At 36.1% G+C, this 15,741-nt stretch overlaps 2 protein-coding genes across 2 annotated transcripts; one reads left to right on the top strand and one right to left on the bottom strand.

Annotated features, from left to right (window-relative positions):
• Nucleotides 1-442: 442 nt before the first annotated feature.
• On the bottom strand, nucleotides 443-1,506 carry LOC105106091 (olfactory receptor 2G3). Its single transcript, XM_010999925.3, has one exon. It carries the CDS (start codon nucleotides 1,504-1,506, stop codon nucleotides 565-567), a length of 942 nt encoding a protein of 313 aa, XP_010998227.3. The 3' UTR covers nucleotides 443-564.
• A 12,436-nt stretch (nucleotides 1,507-13,942) lies between these two features.
• On the top strand, nucleotides 13,943-15,412 carry LOC105106092 (olfactory receptor 10C1). Its single transcript, XM_064476081.1, has one exon. It carries the CDS (start codon nucleotides 13,970-13,972, stop codon nucleotides 14,930-14,932), a length of 963 nt encoding a protein of 320 aa, XP_064332151.1. The 5' UTR covers nucleotides 13,943-13,969; the 3' UTR covers nucleotides 14,933-15,412.
• The last annotated feature ends 329 nt before the right edge of the window (nucleotides 15,413-15,741 follow it).

Consider the following 15,741-nt stretch of genomic DNA (forward strand, 5'->3'; position numbering starts at 1 on the left):
AGAACAGTCAAAGGAGGATGAGTTGCAGTGTCAAGGAGTCCAGTGCAGATAAGGTGGAATTTCAGGCTACATGTTTCTGTTGATCCAAGGGTAGGGTCCAGATGGGCAGTATCTCAGCAGACCACCAGGCATAAACTACTAAAGAGTAACTCAAAAACACCTAGCTTATTAATGGCACATTGTTTATTTTTACAAAAGAGATCAATCAGTAGATTGATTTTATTTAAAAGGCAAAGCCTAGACTTATACAAGAGAAAAGGCAGAGAGGGAAGAAAATTAACTGTAGAGATTCTAGAAATAGTAAGTGGTATTTGCATTTTATTGGGTAAACCAATTGGCTGACCAATAACAAAGATGTCTGTTTAGGCAGGTTATCCTTGAGTACATTAAATAGGAAGATGAAAGAAAGAAATTTCAACTGCTTATGAATTCTCCAGAAAGTCTTACAAGTTTGGTTTGCAGCATATATGTCAGGCTTTCTCTGAATAATACCTTCTGGAATCTTTCCTTCAGCATCTCCACTTCAGTTAGACCAGGTCTATGCTTTAACCTCTTCAGAATGCTTCATTCTGCTGTGCTCTGATCTTTTCGTACCAGCCTCTTTAAAGCCCCCTTTACGTCTTTGTTTCTCAGAGTGTAAATGAGAGGGTTAAAGGTGGGAGTTACTACAGTATACAAAAGGGTTATGAACTTTCCTTGACTGTGCGCATACGAGCTATTGGGCTGAATATAGACAGCTGTTACAGTCCCATAGAAGAGGGACACTACCAAGAGGTGGGACCCACAAGTGCCAAGGGCTTTACGCCAGGCTTGAGCTGACCTGATCCTCATTACTGCTTGAATGATACATGCATACGAGATCAAGATAAGTGCCAGAGGGAGGAGGAGGAGTACCAAGGAAGCCATGAAGAGCTGGACCTCATTGGCATGAATGTCTACACAGGCCAATTTGATCATAGCAGGCACTTCACAGATGAAGTGGTAAATCCGATGGTTCCCACAACGGGGCAGCCGAAGGGTGATGGTGCCTTGAATTAGGGTGTTGCCCACCCCACTCAACCATGCCATTCCTGCAAGAGACTGGCAAAGTCGTGAGTGCATAACTGTGGCATAATGGAGTGGTCGGCAAACAGCAGCGTAACGATCAAACACCATGACAGCTAGGAGAACACATTCAGTGGATCCCAGTGCCAAGGAGATGTAGAGTTGAATGGCACAGCCTATAGGAGTAATTGTCTTGGAGGGACCATGGAGGTTCCACAGCAGTTGCGGAACAATGCTGGTAGTAAAGCAGAGGTCAACAAAGGAGAGATTGGTAAGAAAATAATACATGGGAGTGTGGAGCAGGGGATCCAGACAAGAGACCAGGATGATTGCTGTGTTGCCTACCAGTGTCAGGAGGTAGGAGATTAACACAACCACAAAGAGGATCTTCTCAAGCTGCGGCTGGTCAGAGAAGCCCACTAGTATGAAATTGCCCCCCAAACTCTCATTAATTGTTGCCATCACCCTATTCGTGAGAAGGAGAGAGAGACATATATGAAAATATAGATGTGAGACAGTGAGAAGCAATTAAAACCAGAAATACAGTTGCGAGAAATTGACCCTGAAGGTGGGGCAGGGGTATGTGTGTCATGTGGGAGGGTGGGAGGCAGGAGAGAGAGCTGTATGTCTCTAGAAGGAAAGTAAAAGTATGCAGAACTTACAGAGAACTGTTAAAACATACGGTGACATAAAGTAGACCATACGAGAAGTGATTAATCACTAGTTACTGCTCAATTCTCCCAAATTGTCTTACTTTTTTTTTTTATAAATCCACCTTCTTCTTCCTCAATAACATCTTTTAAGATTATAAGTAAAAAAAAAAAAAAAAAAAGGAGATATCCAATCAACAAACATCTTTGTAGCCATTCTATCCATTGTCAATAGTAAAAATAGTAACTAAAGATCAGGTATATTTTTGAAAAAGAAAATATGAATATTTTAATACTCTACACTGACACATGCATTTCTCAATGTAATGCTAAGGATGCAATGTGAAATACTCAAACATCATATAACTTTAACTACTTAACAGATACCATCTATAAAATAGTTTTCTTTCAACATTTTTTACAATGTAAAAATGGGCAGTCTAGTTTAGTTGGTGTTCAGAAAGACTTCAGAGAGAAGCATTGTTGTAAGTTGCAAATAAATTTTTAGTGTCTTATTAAAAACATTTTGTTTTTTCATTGGATATTTTATTTTTATATTAAAGGACCTAAAGCATCTCAAACTTTTTATTTTTGATTGATTTCATTAAAACTGGAGTACAATCTAAATTTCTCTTTATATAACTTTATATTATATAGCAGCAGAATAACAAGTCTGATTCCTTTATAATATGCCACTAACTTAGTAGCACTTTCATCTCATAGGTTACTGCTGACTGGCTGCTGAAGGATTTGGGGATAAGAAACAAAAAGCATTTTTGGAAAGGAGATATAAAAAAGATGTAGTACGTTTTTTAAATGACAATCAGACAGCCGTTCTTAGCAAGCCATGTGTAAATAGAGAACTAAAGAATGAATAAGAGCTAATTATTTCCAGTAAGAGGAAGTAGCATGGTATGGATTAAGGCTGAAAAAGCATTGATAGGCTAAGAATATCTGAGGAGTATTGCTAAAAAAAAAGAACAAGATGGGAAAAGCATCTTATGGTTAGACTGCAATAATAAGCAGATCTAGGAATCAATAGAAATGTTTAAATTAAAGAGTTGAATTTATCCAAAAGGCCCTAAGGGTCAGCCCTTGAGGGGTTTATAAACAGGTCAAGGGCCAATGAATATCAAGAGGGAGCTGGTAGTTGACACGATGTTTGTATTTAAAAAATAACTGGCCTCAGATTGCAGAATGGATTGGCAAATTGTGAATTGAGACAGGGAACTGGTTGAGGTTGTTGCAATACTTTAGGAAACAGGTGGCCTGGTATTAGTCAGGAAGATTTATAGTTTCAGACAAACTCTACAGACTAAGTCTAGACGAACTTAGAGACTCCGTAGACTTGCAAAGTGAGAAGGAAGTATCAATGATGGGTCACAGGTTTATTTCTTGAACAATTGTGTATCATCTATAGAGAAACATGTAAGCTAAAAAAATTTTTTGTAAAGAAAATATTATACCTACATATTTCTATTTATGATTTCTTAAAAAAATTGAATAGGTAAGAAATGTGAACCATGATTCAATCCTACTTTTGACTCTTACTCACACATCTTCTTCATAAATTATCCACTAGGATATACCCAGGATGTCATAATTGGGAACCACAAGTACACTCTCTAATAAAAAATTTTTCACTTTACAATTTTCTATCAATTATATTCATCATTGCATAACTATCCAAACTTAAATTTGAATGTGATAATGACAGTTGTGTATTTCATGAATTTTAACCAATTTCTTCTTATGTCATTAATTTTCTAAAAGGACTTCAATTTATACCACCCTAGATAACAAAACATTCTAGGTGGTCTCTTACCTTTTGGTTTGTCATCTTCATTATTTTCCTGTATAAGATTGTCAGAATCATACAAAAATCGGATGTTTATCAAGGTACAATTTTTATTTCTTAAAATGTAAAATGCAAAAAACCTAGTCATTGAACTTAAAGCTCTGTACAATTTCAATTTGCCTTTCTGTTTTCAGAATTATCTCCCAATGTTTATAATTTCTTCTAGACAAATCAGTCTCTACTCACATTCTAATTTATTGAAATTGTTTGCCAGTCCCATGTCTCCTCCCTTGTGTGACTAATCCATTTCTTTCACCCTTAACAAATTATACTCACCTGCTAATATTCACCTCTAGATCAACATATTCCAAGCAGCACTCAAATCCACTCTGTACAAAACACTTGTCTTCTGAAATCCTGAATTACTTTGTAATAGTGTGTCAATTTGCATAAGGACCTATTTCACTGAGCATGCCAAGTGCTCTAAAATGAAAAGCAACCTCTTAATGGATTAAGATATTTATCTTAAATATCTTTTGTATTGTGTTTAGCATGCAGGACAATTTTTTTTTTTTAGCATACTCAAAACCAAAATTTATGTTTTGAATAAACTAATACCTTTACTCATTCTACTGAACCACATTTTCCCCTATTTCTCCTTTCCTAACTAGCAAAATTTGTGTATTTCAAAGCATATATTTAAACAGAAGGCAATATAACTACATATAATAATGTTAATTTAAAAACCAAGTATCTGTTTCAAGGGAGCTACATATTCCCTTACTGCACCAACTCCCCCCATTATTTAGTCAAGAAATTTTAATGTCTGTAGAAACAATATCAGAAGACCTGTTTTTAAAAATGTAATGTTCTGAAATATACTTCCCAGAAATTTTAGGGGGCATTTCTTAAGGTAAATATAATCTCCAAGCGTTTCTTCTGATACAATCAACATGCCTGCATATATTTAACTTACTCCTTAAACCAATTCTATTCATGCACTTGTTCTTAGGAAAACAGAAACCAAGAGCATCACAATTAACTGCATCCCACATTCTAAACTATATATATTTGAATATAAATGAAGTCTCTTCAATTCTATGCCATTCTTGAATGACTCAGAGACTAAAGGGAGGAAGAACACATACATACAAACATACATATACAAACATAACATATACAGACATATATGTATGTATCCAAAGTCGTGACTTTCTGATCAGAAAGAGTTCATATCTTTAATACCTTAACAAACTGTATAATTGGAAAATATTTAAGAGATCTAAGAGTGAGAAGGAAATTCTTCCAAATGTAGAGAAACCACCCTTTCTTGTTTTCTATCTCTGCATTGCCCCCTTCCTGAATGTACATTCTTCAAAATTAAGGGAGCAGTACAAATATAGTTGAATTCAAATTGAACTTCCTTCTAAAATAGTAAGAGTCAATTTAATATGGTGTTCAGAAGTAAAATCACTTCATAGAAGGTAGACCTGAAATCTAGGTGAATTATTGGACAGGGTAGTTTGAGGAAGAATGACATGAGCAATTGAAGAAAGCAATTATTATATTTTCTCTGTATATATAATTTGTAGTATATGTGTAAGTAAGCAAGAGAAAATATGTGGTTCTCATTATCTCCTCACCTCTGAAAATTTTGTCCTTTACTCTTTGAATTAGTTTAATAAGCCAGGAAGATGATGCTTATGAATGAGCTTTCCAGAACTATGAGGTTCTGAATGTGGATCTCTAAATCCAAGACCAAGTTGGGGTGGTAGTGTTTATTTCTGGAGCCAGAACATATTAAAATTGTTACTATAGTAGGAATTGGTATCAAGTCCAGAATGGGACCTTAGGGACTCTCTATTCCTAACAGGCCAATTAACATAAGCACAATAGTGACCAAGAGCAAAGGTCTCTTAGGGAAGCTATACGGAAAGGACAAGTTCTGATCACACAGATCTTCAGTCTTGGAGACCTCAATTCACATGCTAAAGCAAAATCTCAGAAAAGTAAAAGTAAAGTTCTCACCCTCAGCACAGTACATGTATAGAGGCATGATTTCTATGCAGTTATGACCATCACTTTCATATTTAAATAATCACTATATAATAAGGGCCTAATTATCAAGACCTCAGAAGTTGAATAGACATACATATGTCACAAATTGAAGTGTCCCAACCTGTTTTCACATGTGGATTCTGTTTCAGGGAGACTACAACAGAATACTTCATAGTAACACATTTATATGTAATGCAGACATTACACATAAATATGGGAAATTGATGTGTGTGTGTGTGTATATATATATGATGGATTCAAAGTAAAGACAATAAAATATGTAGATAAAATTACGTTAATAATCCTTCTTGGATAGATTAATTTTAACTGGTTTTAGGCACAAAATAACCAAAATTATAAATTGTTTAAAAACTCAGGAAAGCATGAGAATTGGGAAATAATGAATAAAGACATTTCAGACATTCTAATATCTTCTCATAGTATGTAGAAAAATATGTTAAAGGTGCTGATTGCAATTTGAGAGTAACTCTTAGAAAATACAAATGTATATATATATACATATATATATATAGAGAGAGAGAGAGTGTGTGTTCAAGTAAATCTCTGTCAAACATTAGCTTATTCAGGCTAAAGGAACAGAGACTTCAGTGACCATACATAACAAGGAATAAATTCTTTGCAAAAATGGTTTGAAAAAGAACAAATTAAAGGACTTCTACAAATTTCAACAGTAATAAAAACCCAACATATCCTGCAAAGAAGGAAAATCTGATTTCTAGAATTACCACATTATAATATGAAAATGTCCAATTTTCAACCAAAAATTACGAAGCATACAACAAGACAGGAAAATATGGCCCATTCAAAGGAAAAAAATAAATTGAAACTGTTCTTGAGGAAACTCTGACATCGGGTTTTTGAGACAAAAACTTTAAAGCAAATATGCCCACAGAGCTGAAGGAAAACATGGGCAAAGAACTAAAGAATATCAGAAAAACAATGTATAAACAGAATAGGAAGTCATCAAATTGGTGAAAAAGAAGTTTTCTTCTATCTTCCTCCCAAGAATAATGATTTTGAGAGTACTTTCATGGAATTCCAGGAATCTAGTGGCAAAATTCCAGTACATTGCTGGGTCAAAAAAAAAAAAAAAATCCCAAGATTGGAGACATTGACAAGGGTAAAAAGAATAGTTTCACTTTACCTGTGTCACCCCTTCCCCAAGGCAGCACAGTTCAGTGCCAAGAGAGATTGTCTTGGCCTGTGATGTATCCCCACCCCTGGGGTGGGTTGGGGGAGAAGTGAGCGTGTGAGTGCCCACCTACCTGAGCAGGGTGGTTGGGATGCTACCCAAAAGACCCACTTCTTTCAGAATATTGAGGTGTGTAATGTGGCTAAGGGTTAGGGAACAGCTGGGAGAGCACCAGCTGAGGCTCTTGGAGGGCATCAGAGGGACAAGGATCCTATTAACCATGTCCATCATCAGGAAGCCTGCCCATGAGTCACTGAGGATGCCATGTCTGCAGATCCCTCAAACAGTCCATGGGTCCTCCTAACGCTCTGCATGCCTCACTCACACACTTCTCTACCCTGTAGCCAACTTCCTTTGCGTGCCCTGGAGAGCCCAAGGGTGAGCTGTTGCAGATGGCTGGAGGGTTTGTGCAGAAAGCCAGCCCAGTTCTATGGGTCTGGGAGAAAGCACACAAACTTGAGCATTCAGCACTGTCCTAAGGAAAGCCAACAGGAGACTGTTGGTATCCAGCCTGGCTTTGCAGGATAAAGAGAAGGCATACAAACTTAAGACTTCCTTCCCAAAAGGAGGCACTTGTCCTTATTGTGCGAGCTGCAGATGAGGGGTTCAGTCAGCCATTACACTGAGTTAGGGCAGCAGGATGGTTGGAAGAGGTCAAAACAAGGCATTCTCCTTCCCTTTAAGGAAACTTCCTGGATATACCAACCTACTTCAATTTATATCTTTTGGCCAGAATTAATTGTAGGATACATCTAGCTGCAAGGGAAGCTGAGAAATATGTTCTTCAACTGAGTGCATTTGCCACACAAAACAAACTCAGTATTCTGTTACTAAGGAGGTGGAAAGTGCTACAGAAGGTAACTTTTGCCAAGTACTCATAAACCTAATAAAAATCCCCTTGGCTCTATATCTGATTCAGAGGATAATAATTGTAATAACTACATTTTAATCCTATCCAAGCAATCAGGTTCTAATTTGGGAGTACTAAAAGCAAAAAGTGTAAACCAGAATACCTAAGGTTGGGACAATTAGTTCTTTACGTGGAATTCTAAAGAGGACATTGTGAATAATTAATTTAATGGGGCTGCAATAAGGGAAATTTCCTATCCAAAAGACAACACCCTCTTCCCTATTATTTCTCCTTTGCCTTTATATCATATCTATAGTATTCAGTACCTTACCCACTTTTTAATATCACTTAAATAATTATTCAGTACCTTACAGTCTTTTTATGATAGTAATATACTTTTGACTCTCAACTTTTTGTGATTACTTTTTATGGAAACAAGTAGGCACTTTGTCAAACTCGTGTAACTAGAAGATTATTATGACTCAATTTGAGTCTTTTATAATAATCAATAAATATTAACTGCATCAATATAACATGAAAATTACTTATGTAGTTTTCATAGTTATTTTTATGACTATTTTGTTTAATTCAGACAAAAAAATTTGAAATCTAAGTATTTTATATGAATAGTTTAGAATGGTCAAAGATTTGGTTGCAATAGTTTATTTCACTTGAATTCATATCATACTATATACACGTAGCAGATATCCTATAATATAGGTTGTTATTCATTATATTTAACTGTTGATTTATCTTTCATATTTGTTTTTGTATTGTCTTTTTTATTTACTTATTTTGCTTCCTAAATGTTAACATTTACCAACAAACAGACCTGTCCATGGCAATTCCTGAGAGATAGAATCAAATTTCTTCTTGATACTCTCTCGTGAGAAGAAAATATGTCTCTTGAGGGAGAGAGGTAAGATAAGGATTCAGAACAAGGAGAAGAATTCAAGTGTAACATATTCATATTTCTTATTTTTTCAGGACAGAGGAAAGCTCAAACACATCATGATGTAATCAGCACAACCCTACGTGCGCACGCTTGTGTGTGTGTGTGTGTGTGTGTGTGTGTCTGGTTGAGGGCATTGCTAGGAGGGATATGATGCTCTCTCCAGAGGCACACAGTCTTCCTGAGATCAGACTTGGTCCTGACTACAACAAAAGCTTCTTAGTGCACCGTCTTAAAAGTGAGGATTGGGGAGATTTACATCCTCTTAATTTGGGGAGGTTATAAGGACAGGGTGCTGAGAAAACCAGGGAGTGGCACATCAGAAGCAAATACCATCTACTTTTTTCCCTCAAATATTAAAGGTATGTGATACAACCTATGTCTTAAGAAAAGAGGGTTGTAGAAGACAGCTGACTTAAGTGTGAAAATGGATAGCCAATACTCAAAGCAATTTTCAGTTCTGGCCATTATTTTTAATCAGTTATGTTCTCCTTCTCTGAAGAATATAAAAATTTACACAATGTGCCAGTATCCCTGTCATAAAATTGCTCTATGTTGTTCTAAATTAATTATTACATGGAAAATAGATATATCTTTTATTGTTGGGGAATGGAAATATCTAGATTATCCAGTACACTTTAATCCAATCAAATGATGAAATTGTTTCTGCTGGGTTGTGTTAAGGCATCACTCAGATAAACACTAGGTTCTCAATGAAATGACTATGGGTGGATTGTGGAAAGAAATGGGTAATCATCTCTACAATTTTTCATAACCAATTTAAAAAAATTGTATCTACTATTAAAGCATTTAAGAAATGACAATTTCATAATAATGAAGGCTAATATTAATTAAATTTTTTCTGTATGCCAGGCACTGTACTAAATGTTTCAGGTTAACTATCTAATAATGTATCACATAGTTTCCTTTGGCTAATAAGAAATAAGCATTTCATTGTGAAAACAGAGATTGATAATGAACTGAATCAGTTAAGGAACATTTCTAATTCTGTGGAGCTGACCAAAATGAATCACTTGTGCTGGATTATTTCCAAAGCAGAACTATATAGAATGCACTTGTCTTGGATCTTGGAGCTGGCTATGGTGGCACATGAAGCCAAGCCAATAAGCTATTAAAATTATCTATTTCTTTCATACACCCAGCTATCACGGAAAGTCCATCTCAAGATTTAAACCTCCAGAATCTTGTTAACGTTCAATAGCCATTTAATCTTTTATTACATTGAATAGGAATCTATAAATACAATTTATCGTTGGGCATGAAACTCCTACATCTTTAGATTAATATCACAGTCACTACTTACTTGATGTATGACTCAATATAGGTTATTTTTATAGACTGGTAATAATAGAGAATATTGCATGCAGTGTCGTATGAGTTCATTAAAATGAGGCTTTAAAGGGCAAGAGGTTTTGATGCTGATAAAGTGCTTTTTAATTTCTTGTTTTTCGTTCATAGTTTGCCTCACATTTTTAACTCAAAACAATTCAGCAAGAAATATAGATAGGGCTTCATCATCCTTCCTTCACAAGGAAGTGATGGATCAAAAACTTTAACTCAAGAAAAGGTATCAGATGAGAGACAGAAGAATGTCCATGCCAAATTGTACTTCCTGGGATGCTCATTCTGCATTCTGCATTCTGCAAACTCCTGACACCTGCCTTGAGCATCTCCTTCTCTTTCTGTAGGCAATGATTCAAATAAAACATTCTTGGTATGTACATAAAGCTGATGTCTACTACATGGATCTCAGGGTTCCTGGACAAAGGTCAATAGAGAATAAATCCCCAAAGCAATAGGAAGTGTAATTTAAAAAGTCAGGAGAGTGTGTACTCTAGAGAGAGAGATCACACGTCTTCATGCGTTGATCAAAGAATAAAGCTTTCCTTTGCTTCTGAAAAAAAAATCAGATTTTACCTGGGTTTGTACTATTCCAAGTGACAGGAAGGGAGAAGAGAATTTGACTACATTTGTTTGTATCCTTAACTCCAGTGAGACCTGTACACTTATTTTTAGATGATTTAGTATTTATTTCTAGACAGAGTACCATTCTTCGTCAGTTTAAGTACTTAAAAGCACTCGTAGACTTTCACTACCTCTGATACCTTATTTCCTCAACTGTCTCTGAATTTTGTGAAGTCTTAAAATGTACTATTACATAATGACTTTTTTATTCATCTTGTGGGCCTAAAAATATCAAATGACTAACAGCATGCATTAGCCTTTGTGCTGTCAGTCCTCCCTGTATGCCACCCATCAGTAGGTTTCTTTCACTCCATAACACTCCCTGACTCCCACCCCAACACAGACAGTTGCATTTTCTGTCTAAGTCTAAGTAGGACAAAGGTATTTATGAAATGAAATCTTTGTGATGTCACTACTTAAGAGATAAGCATTCTCCTTTTCTGGTTGGGATTTCCCCTTCGGTCTTTCCATCAGTGTCACCGATGTAACTGCAGTTCCCCCCGAGTACAGGAAGGTAGAATAGGTAAGATACACATTTGTGTATTTAACTGACAAAAGGGATGACAACTTTTCCACACACACAGTTTCCTATGCAACTGTATACACTATTATTGAGATGTCAGGACATTTTTTAAAATCTTTGGGTTTAAAAAAAAAAGACCAGTAAACTATTGTCTCTGTTTTCTTTGCCTCAGCCTTAATGGAATTGCATTGCCACATGGGAAATATAGGCATTAAATTATATTAATTAATTAAATTATAATAGAAGGAAAATATAAATACTTTAATATAAGTATAAATACATGATAATAGACTACTGGATGTTTGAGCAAATTTTTCAATAGTCATACGCATTGAGGTTCCCTGTAATCATGCAGTTGTTATTTCATATTTAATAGAATTTTGAATCAGTCCACTTGTTTTCACTCTCAACTTTCAGAAATTTTTGCATAGGTCAGTGGATACCCAATTTAGTAGATTAAAATAATCCATTATACACAACTATTTTCCCCAGGACATTAGAAGTGGCATTTTTATGTTTGTATGTCTATATGTACATATGTGTGTATTCTTTTTGTTTTTTCTCTTTCCATCATAACAAATGAATAGAAAAACATGAAATGATGATGAGTATAAGGAGAACTGATTAGGGATAGTGATATAAAATTCCACAAGAGAGAGTATATATGGAGGTAAATTTAATGTAACCATATGCATGTACACAGGCACTGCTATAGCTCATACTTACTGAGCTCTGAATCACTTTTCTAAGGGTTTTGTCAGAATTAACTCCCTTAATCTTCATAGCAACCCCATTAGGGAGGTACTACTATCACTTTCTTTTATAAATAGGAAAATTGAGAAACAGATATTTAAGAAAATTTTAGCTTTGACCCAGAGTTAGACAATTGTACTAGGATTTGAACCCAGATAGAATATCTCTAGAATACTCATTACTATGCTATTCAGTATGGATTTGAATGTGTGTGCTTCTGTCTGTGAGTGTACAGATGTACGTGTACATGCAAAACTACATTTTTATACATATGCTTTTGTGAATGCACTTAGTATGTTTGTCTGTTCACAAAAACTTTGAACCTCAAACAGCATACTTTTGTTTTATATATACGGGCACCAAACGTTAATGTTGAATAGACAATGATGTGTTACGAACAAATGTAGTATAAACATGATCTCAGGTGATGCTAATGAATAGAGTCCAGAGGAAGTAAAACCTCCTCATTCTTCTGCCCTTTTCATAGCAAACATTGTTAAGGAATTGTCACTGATGACAAAGAATATTTTGTCAGGCATTGATAGTAATTATCAAATTGACAGAAAATAATTGTCACATTTGAGACATTTGAGGGAGGTCAGATCTATCCTGATTAATCTCAGAAAATAGAATATGCACCAAAGGGCAGAATATCGAGGCAGTCGGGGTAAAGCTTAGCATTCAAACTTTTTCATTACGTAAGAGCTTATTCATTGTTAGGGGTGATGGTTATAATGGCATAAATAAAATTCTGCACTCAATGTCTGTGTCTGAGGCTATACTTAGGAAGAAATGAACAATTAACTGTCCTTGAAGTAGTGTAAGTGCTCTCATAGCCGTTATAGAGTGGTGGGAACACACAGTGGAGGGGGCATGTAACTGACTAGGATGGGGACAGGGAGAGCGGGAGATGGGAAGAAGTTTCCAGAGAGGAGATGAGGCTATGCTGGAACTTGAACATAGTCTGCTCAGTTAGATAGAGAGGCAAATGTCAAGCTCCTGGGGGAAATGAGCACCAGAAAAAAAAAGAAAGAAAGAAGGAAAATATGCAAGACACATACTAGAAGATGCAAGTACTTGGCTATGACTATAATATGAGGTCCATTTGGATAAGGGGTGAGATAAAGTTTCTATCGACAGTTGGTGACCCAATCCATAGATTTTCATGAATTATATTAGGAAATTTGATATTGTACAACACAAGGAATATAGCCAATATTTTGCAATAACTATAAATAGAAAGTAACTTTAAAATTGTATAAATTTTTTTTAATAAGAGAAAACAGAAAAAGAAATTTGAATTTTAACTTGAGACAATGGTAATTTTCATTTAGCAAGGGTCTCTCTGATGGAGATAGGATGGCTGATGAGAAATATTAAAAATTAAGAAATTTGTTGCAATCATGGGATTATCTCAGCAGTACTGTATATATTTATGAGATATACATATGGCTGTGATACAGTCTTCACAGGGCTGTCCCTTCTTGTCCTTCACATCTCAGCTCATGCTTCTTATTGTCAAGAACCCTCAGTGAGCATCCAATCTAACTGGTCAGTCACCAGGGCATACCCTGGTTTTAATTCTCTTCATTTCAGCAATTATTTATTTATTGATGGTCATTTAATTTTTGCTTTCCTTCCCTAAATAAGTTCCATTTGGGAAGAAGTGTGCTGTTGTTTTTTTTTTTCATTGTTGAGTCTAGGACCTACAACAGTAACTGCTAAATACTCTGGAAATGCCCTGTGCTCAATAAATACCTGCTGAGTGAATGAGTAAAGAAAGCAAGTCACTGCAATGGAAGTAGAAGAAATGGACAGATGAGAGAGAGGACCTTTATGTGGTAGCATTTGACAACTAATTAAAGAAAAAGAAGAGAGAATTGAGCTGAAATTTTTTTTTTCCATTTTATGCTTGGTAAGTGGGTATACTTTGAAAAAATCAACTGGGATAGTGAACACAGAATAGGATTTGATTTGAAAAGATATGGGGATGAGTATAATTTCCAAACTTTTTGAATTTTAGAATTGCAGGTAAGAAATTTATCTCTATGACTTGCTAGAGCTCATTAAGAGTAATATAAAGATTTATATTTATATCTGAGAGCATCTTTTTGATAACTTCACCTTTCTTATTTTCAGGTCATGAACCTCAATTGTTCCCTGTGGCAGGACAACAGCATGTCTGTGAAACGCTTTGCATTTGCCAGATTCTCTGAGGTCACTGAACAGTGTTTCCTTTTATTTACCCTCATCCTACTCATGTTCTTAGCATCACTGACAGGCAATGCTCTCATAGCCCTTGCCATCTGGACCAACCCGGTCCTCCATACCCCCATGTACTTCTTCCTGGCCAACTTGTCTCTCTTGGAGATTGGCTACACTTGCTCTGTCGTACCCAAGATGCTGCAGAGCCTTGTGAGTGAGGCCCGAGGAATCTCTCGGGAGGGTTGTGCTACACAGATGTTCTTCTTTACATTATTTGCTATCAGTGAGTGCTGTCTTTTGGCAGCCATGGCTTTTGACCGCTATATGGCCATATGCTCCCCACTTCACTATGCAACACGTATGAGTCGTGGACTGTGTGTCTGTTTGGCGGTGGTTTCTTGGGGAGTGGGATGCATGGTAGGCTTGGGCCAGACCAACTACATTTTCTCCTTGGATTTCTGTGGCCCCTGTGAAATCAACCACTTCTTCTGTGACCTCCCCCCTATCCTGGCACTTGCTTGTGGGGACACATCCCACAATGAGGCTGCGGTCTTTGTCGTGGCCATCCTTTGCATTTCCAGCCCATTTTTATTAATCATTGCTTCTTATGGCAGAATTCTAGCTGCCGTGCTGATCATGCCCTCCCCTGAAGGCCGCCGAAAAGCTCTTTCCACCTGTTCTTCCCACCTACTTGTAGTAACACTCTTCTATGGCTCAGGATCTGTCACCTACTTGAGGCCCAAGGCTAGCCATTCACCAGGAATGGATAAACTCCTAGCCCTCTTCTATACAGTGGTGACATCCATGCTCAACCCTGTCATCTACAGTTTACGGAACAAGGAGGTCAAGACAGCTCTTCGGAGAACTCTGGACAAGAAGAATGTTTTGACTCGTGGGTAGATTTCAGAGGACCAGACAAATCTGCTCTTTGCAAAAGATGCACACACAACCTAAGAGTAAACGAAGAAAGAAACAAGAAACTGGTCAACCTGTTTTTGTAAGGACCTTTAATAACAGTGCTTGTTATTTTGAAGACACCTCTTACTCATAGCTAAAAGCTCTGATTGCCAAATTCTGGAAGGAAGTTGATTACCAAAGAATTTTAATAGGTGAGTCCAGCATTAGACAGGTTTTCCAAAATATTTCAGTTTAAGCTAAAGTTTAGGCATAGAGAATAAATTGCTGGACTATAGCTCAGAAACCTGGCAAATTCCCATTTTATACTCCGAGGCATTTTTAGCCCCTGAGGGGCCCATCTGATTTCTGCATTCGTCACTAGGGGTAGTGTTCCCACATATGTCTGTCCCATGTGACTCTTAATTCCTAATAACACCATTTTGCATATTATTTCCTTCAATAAAAAAATGTTTTAAAATTCTTCAACCTTAATTATTGGTACATGACATAGAGTTAAATAATTCTTTTTGTGAGTTGTGTGTACTGTAATAACATGTAAATATCCAAAAAAAAAAAAAGCAAACTCTCATGTGTCAGAAGTATTTGTTGCAGAATATTTTTTTAATTGGTAAAATTTTTCGAGTCCCCATGGTGAAAGATTGTTTTAAAAAGAAAGAGAAATCATATTTAAATTCAAAGGTAGAAGAAGAAAACTGAGCTATAAATAATATGATTTAAAAGATTTGTATGTAATTTACAAAATTTACATATGTGCAGATGAATCCTGACTTGATTTGGAAATCATCCAAATA

This window comes from Camelus dromedarius, chromosome 19 (assembly GCF_036321535.1).
Source record: "Camelus dromedarius isolate mCamDro1 chromosome 19, mCamDro1.pat, whole genome shotgun sequence".
In the NCBI taxonomy this organism is placed as follows: Eukaryota; Metazoa; Chordata; class Mammalia; order Artiodactyla; family Camelidae; genus Camelus; species Camelus dromedarius.

What these genes read in the sequence shown, in the direction of transcription:
- LOC105106091 (XM_010999925.3), bottom strand. Translation starts at nt 1,506, where the DNA reads ATGGCAACAATTAATGAGAGTTTGGGGGGCAATTTCATACTAGTGGGC.
- LOC105106092 (XM_064476081.1), top strand. Translation starts at nt 13,970, where the DNA reads ATGAACCTCAATTGTTCCCTGTGGCAGGACAACAGCATGTCTGTGAAA.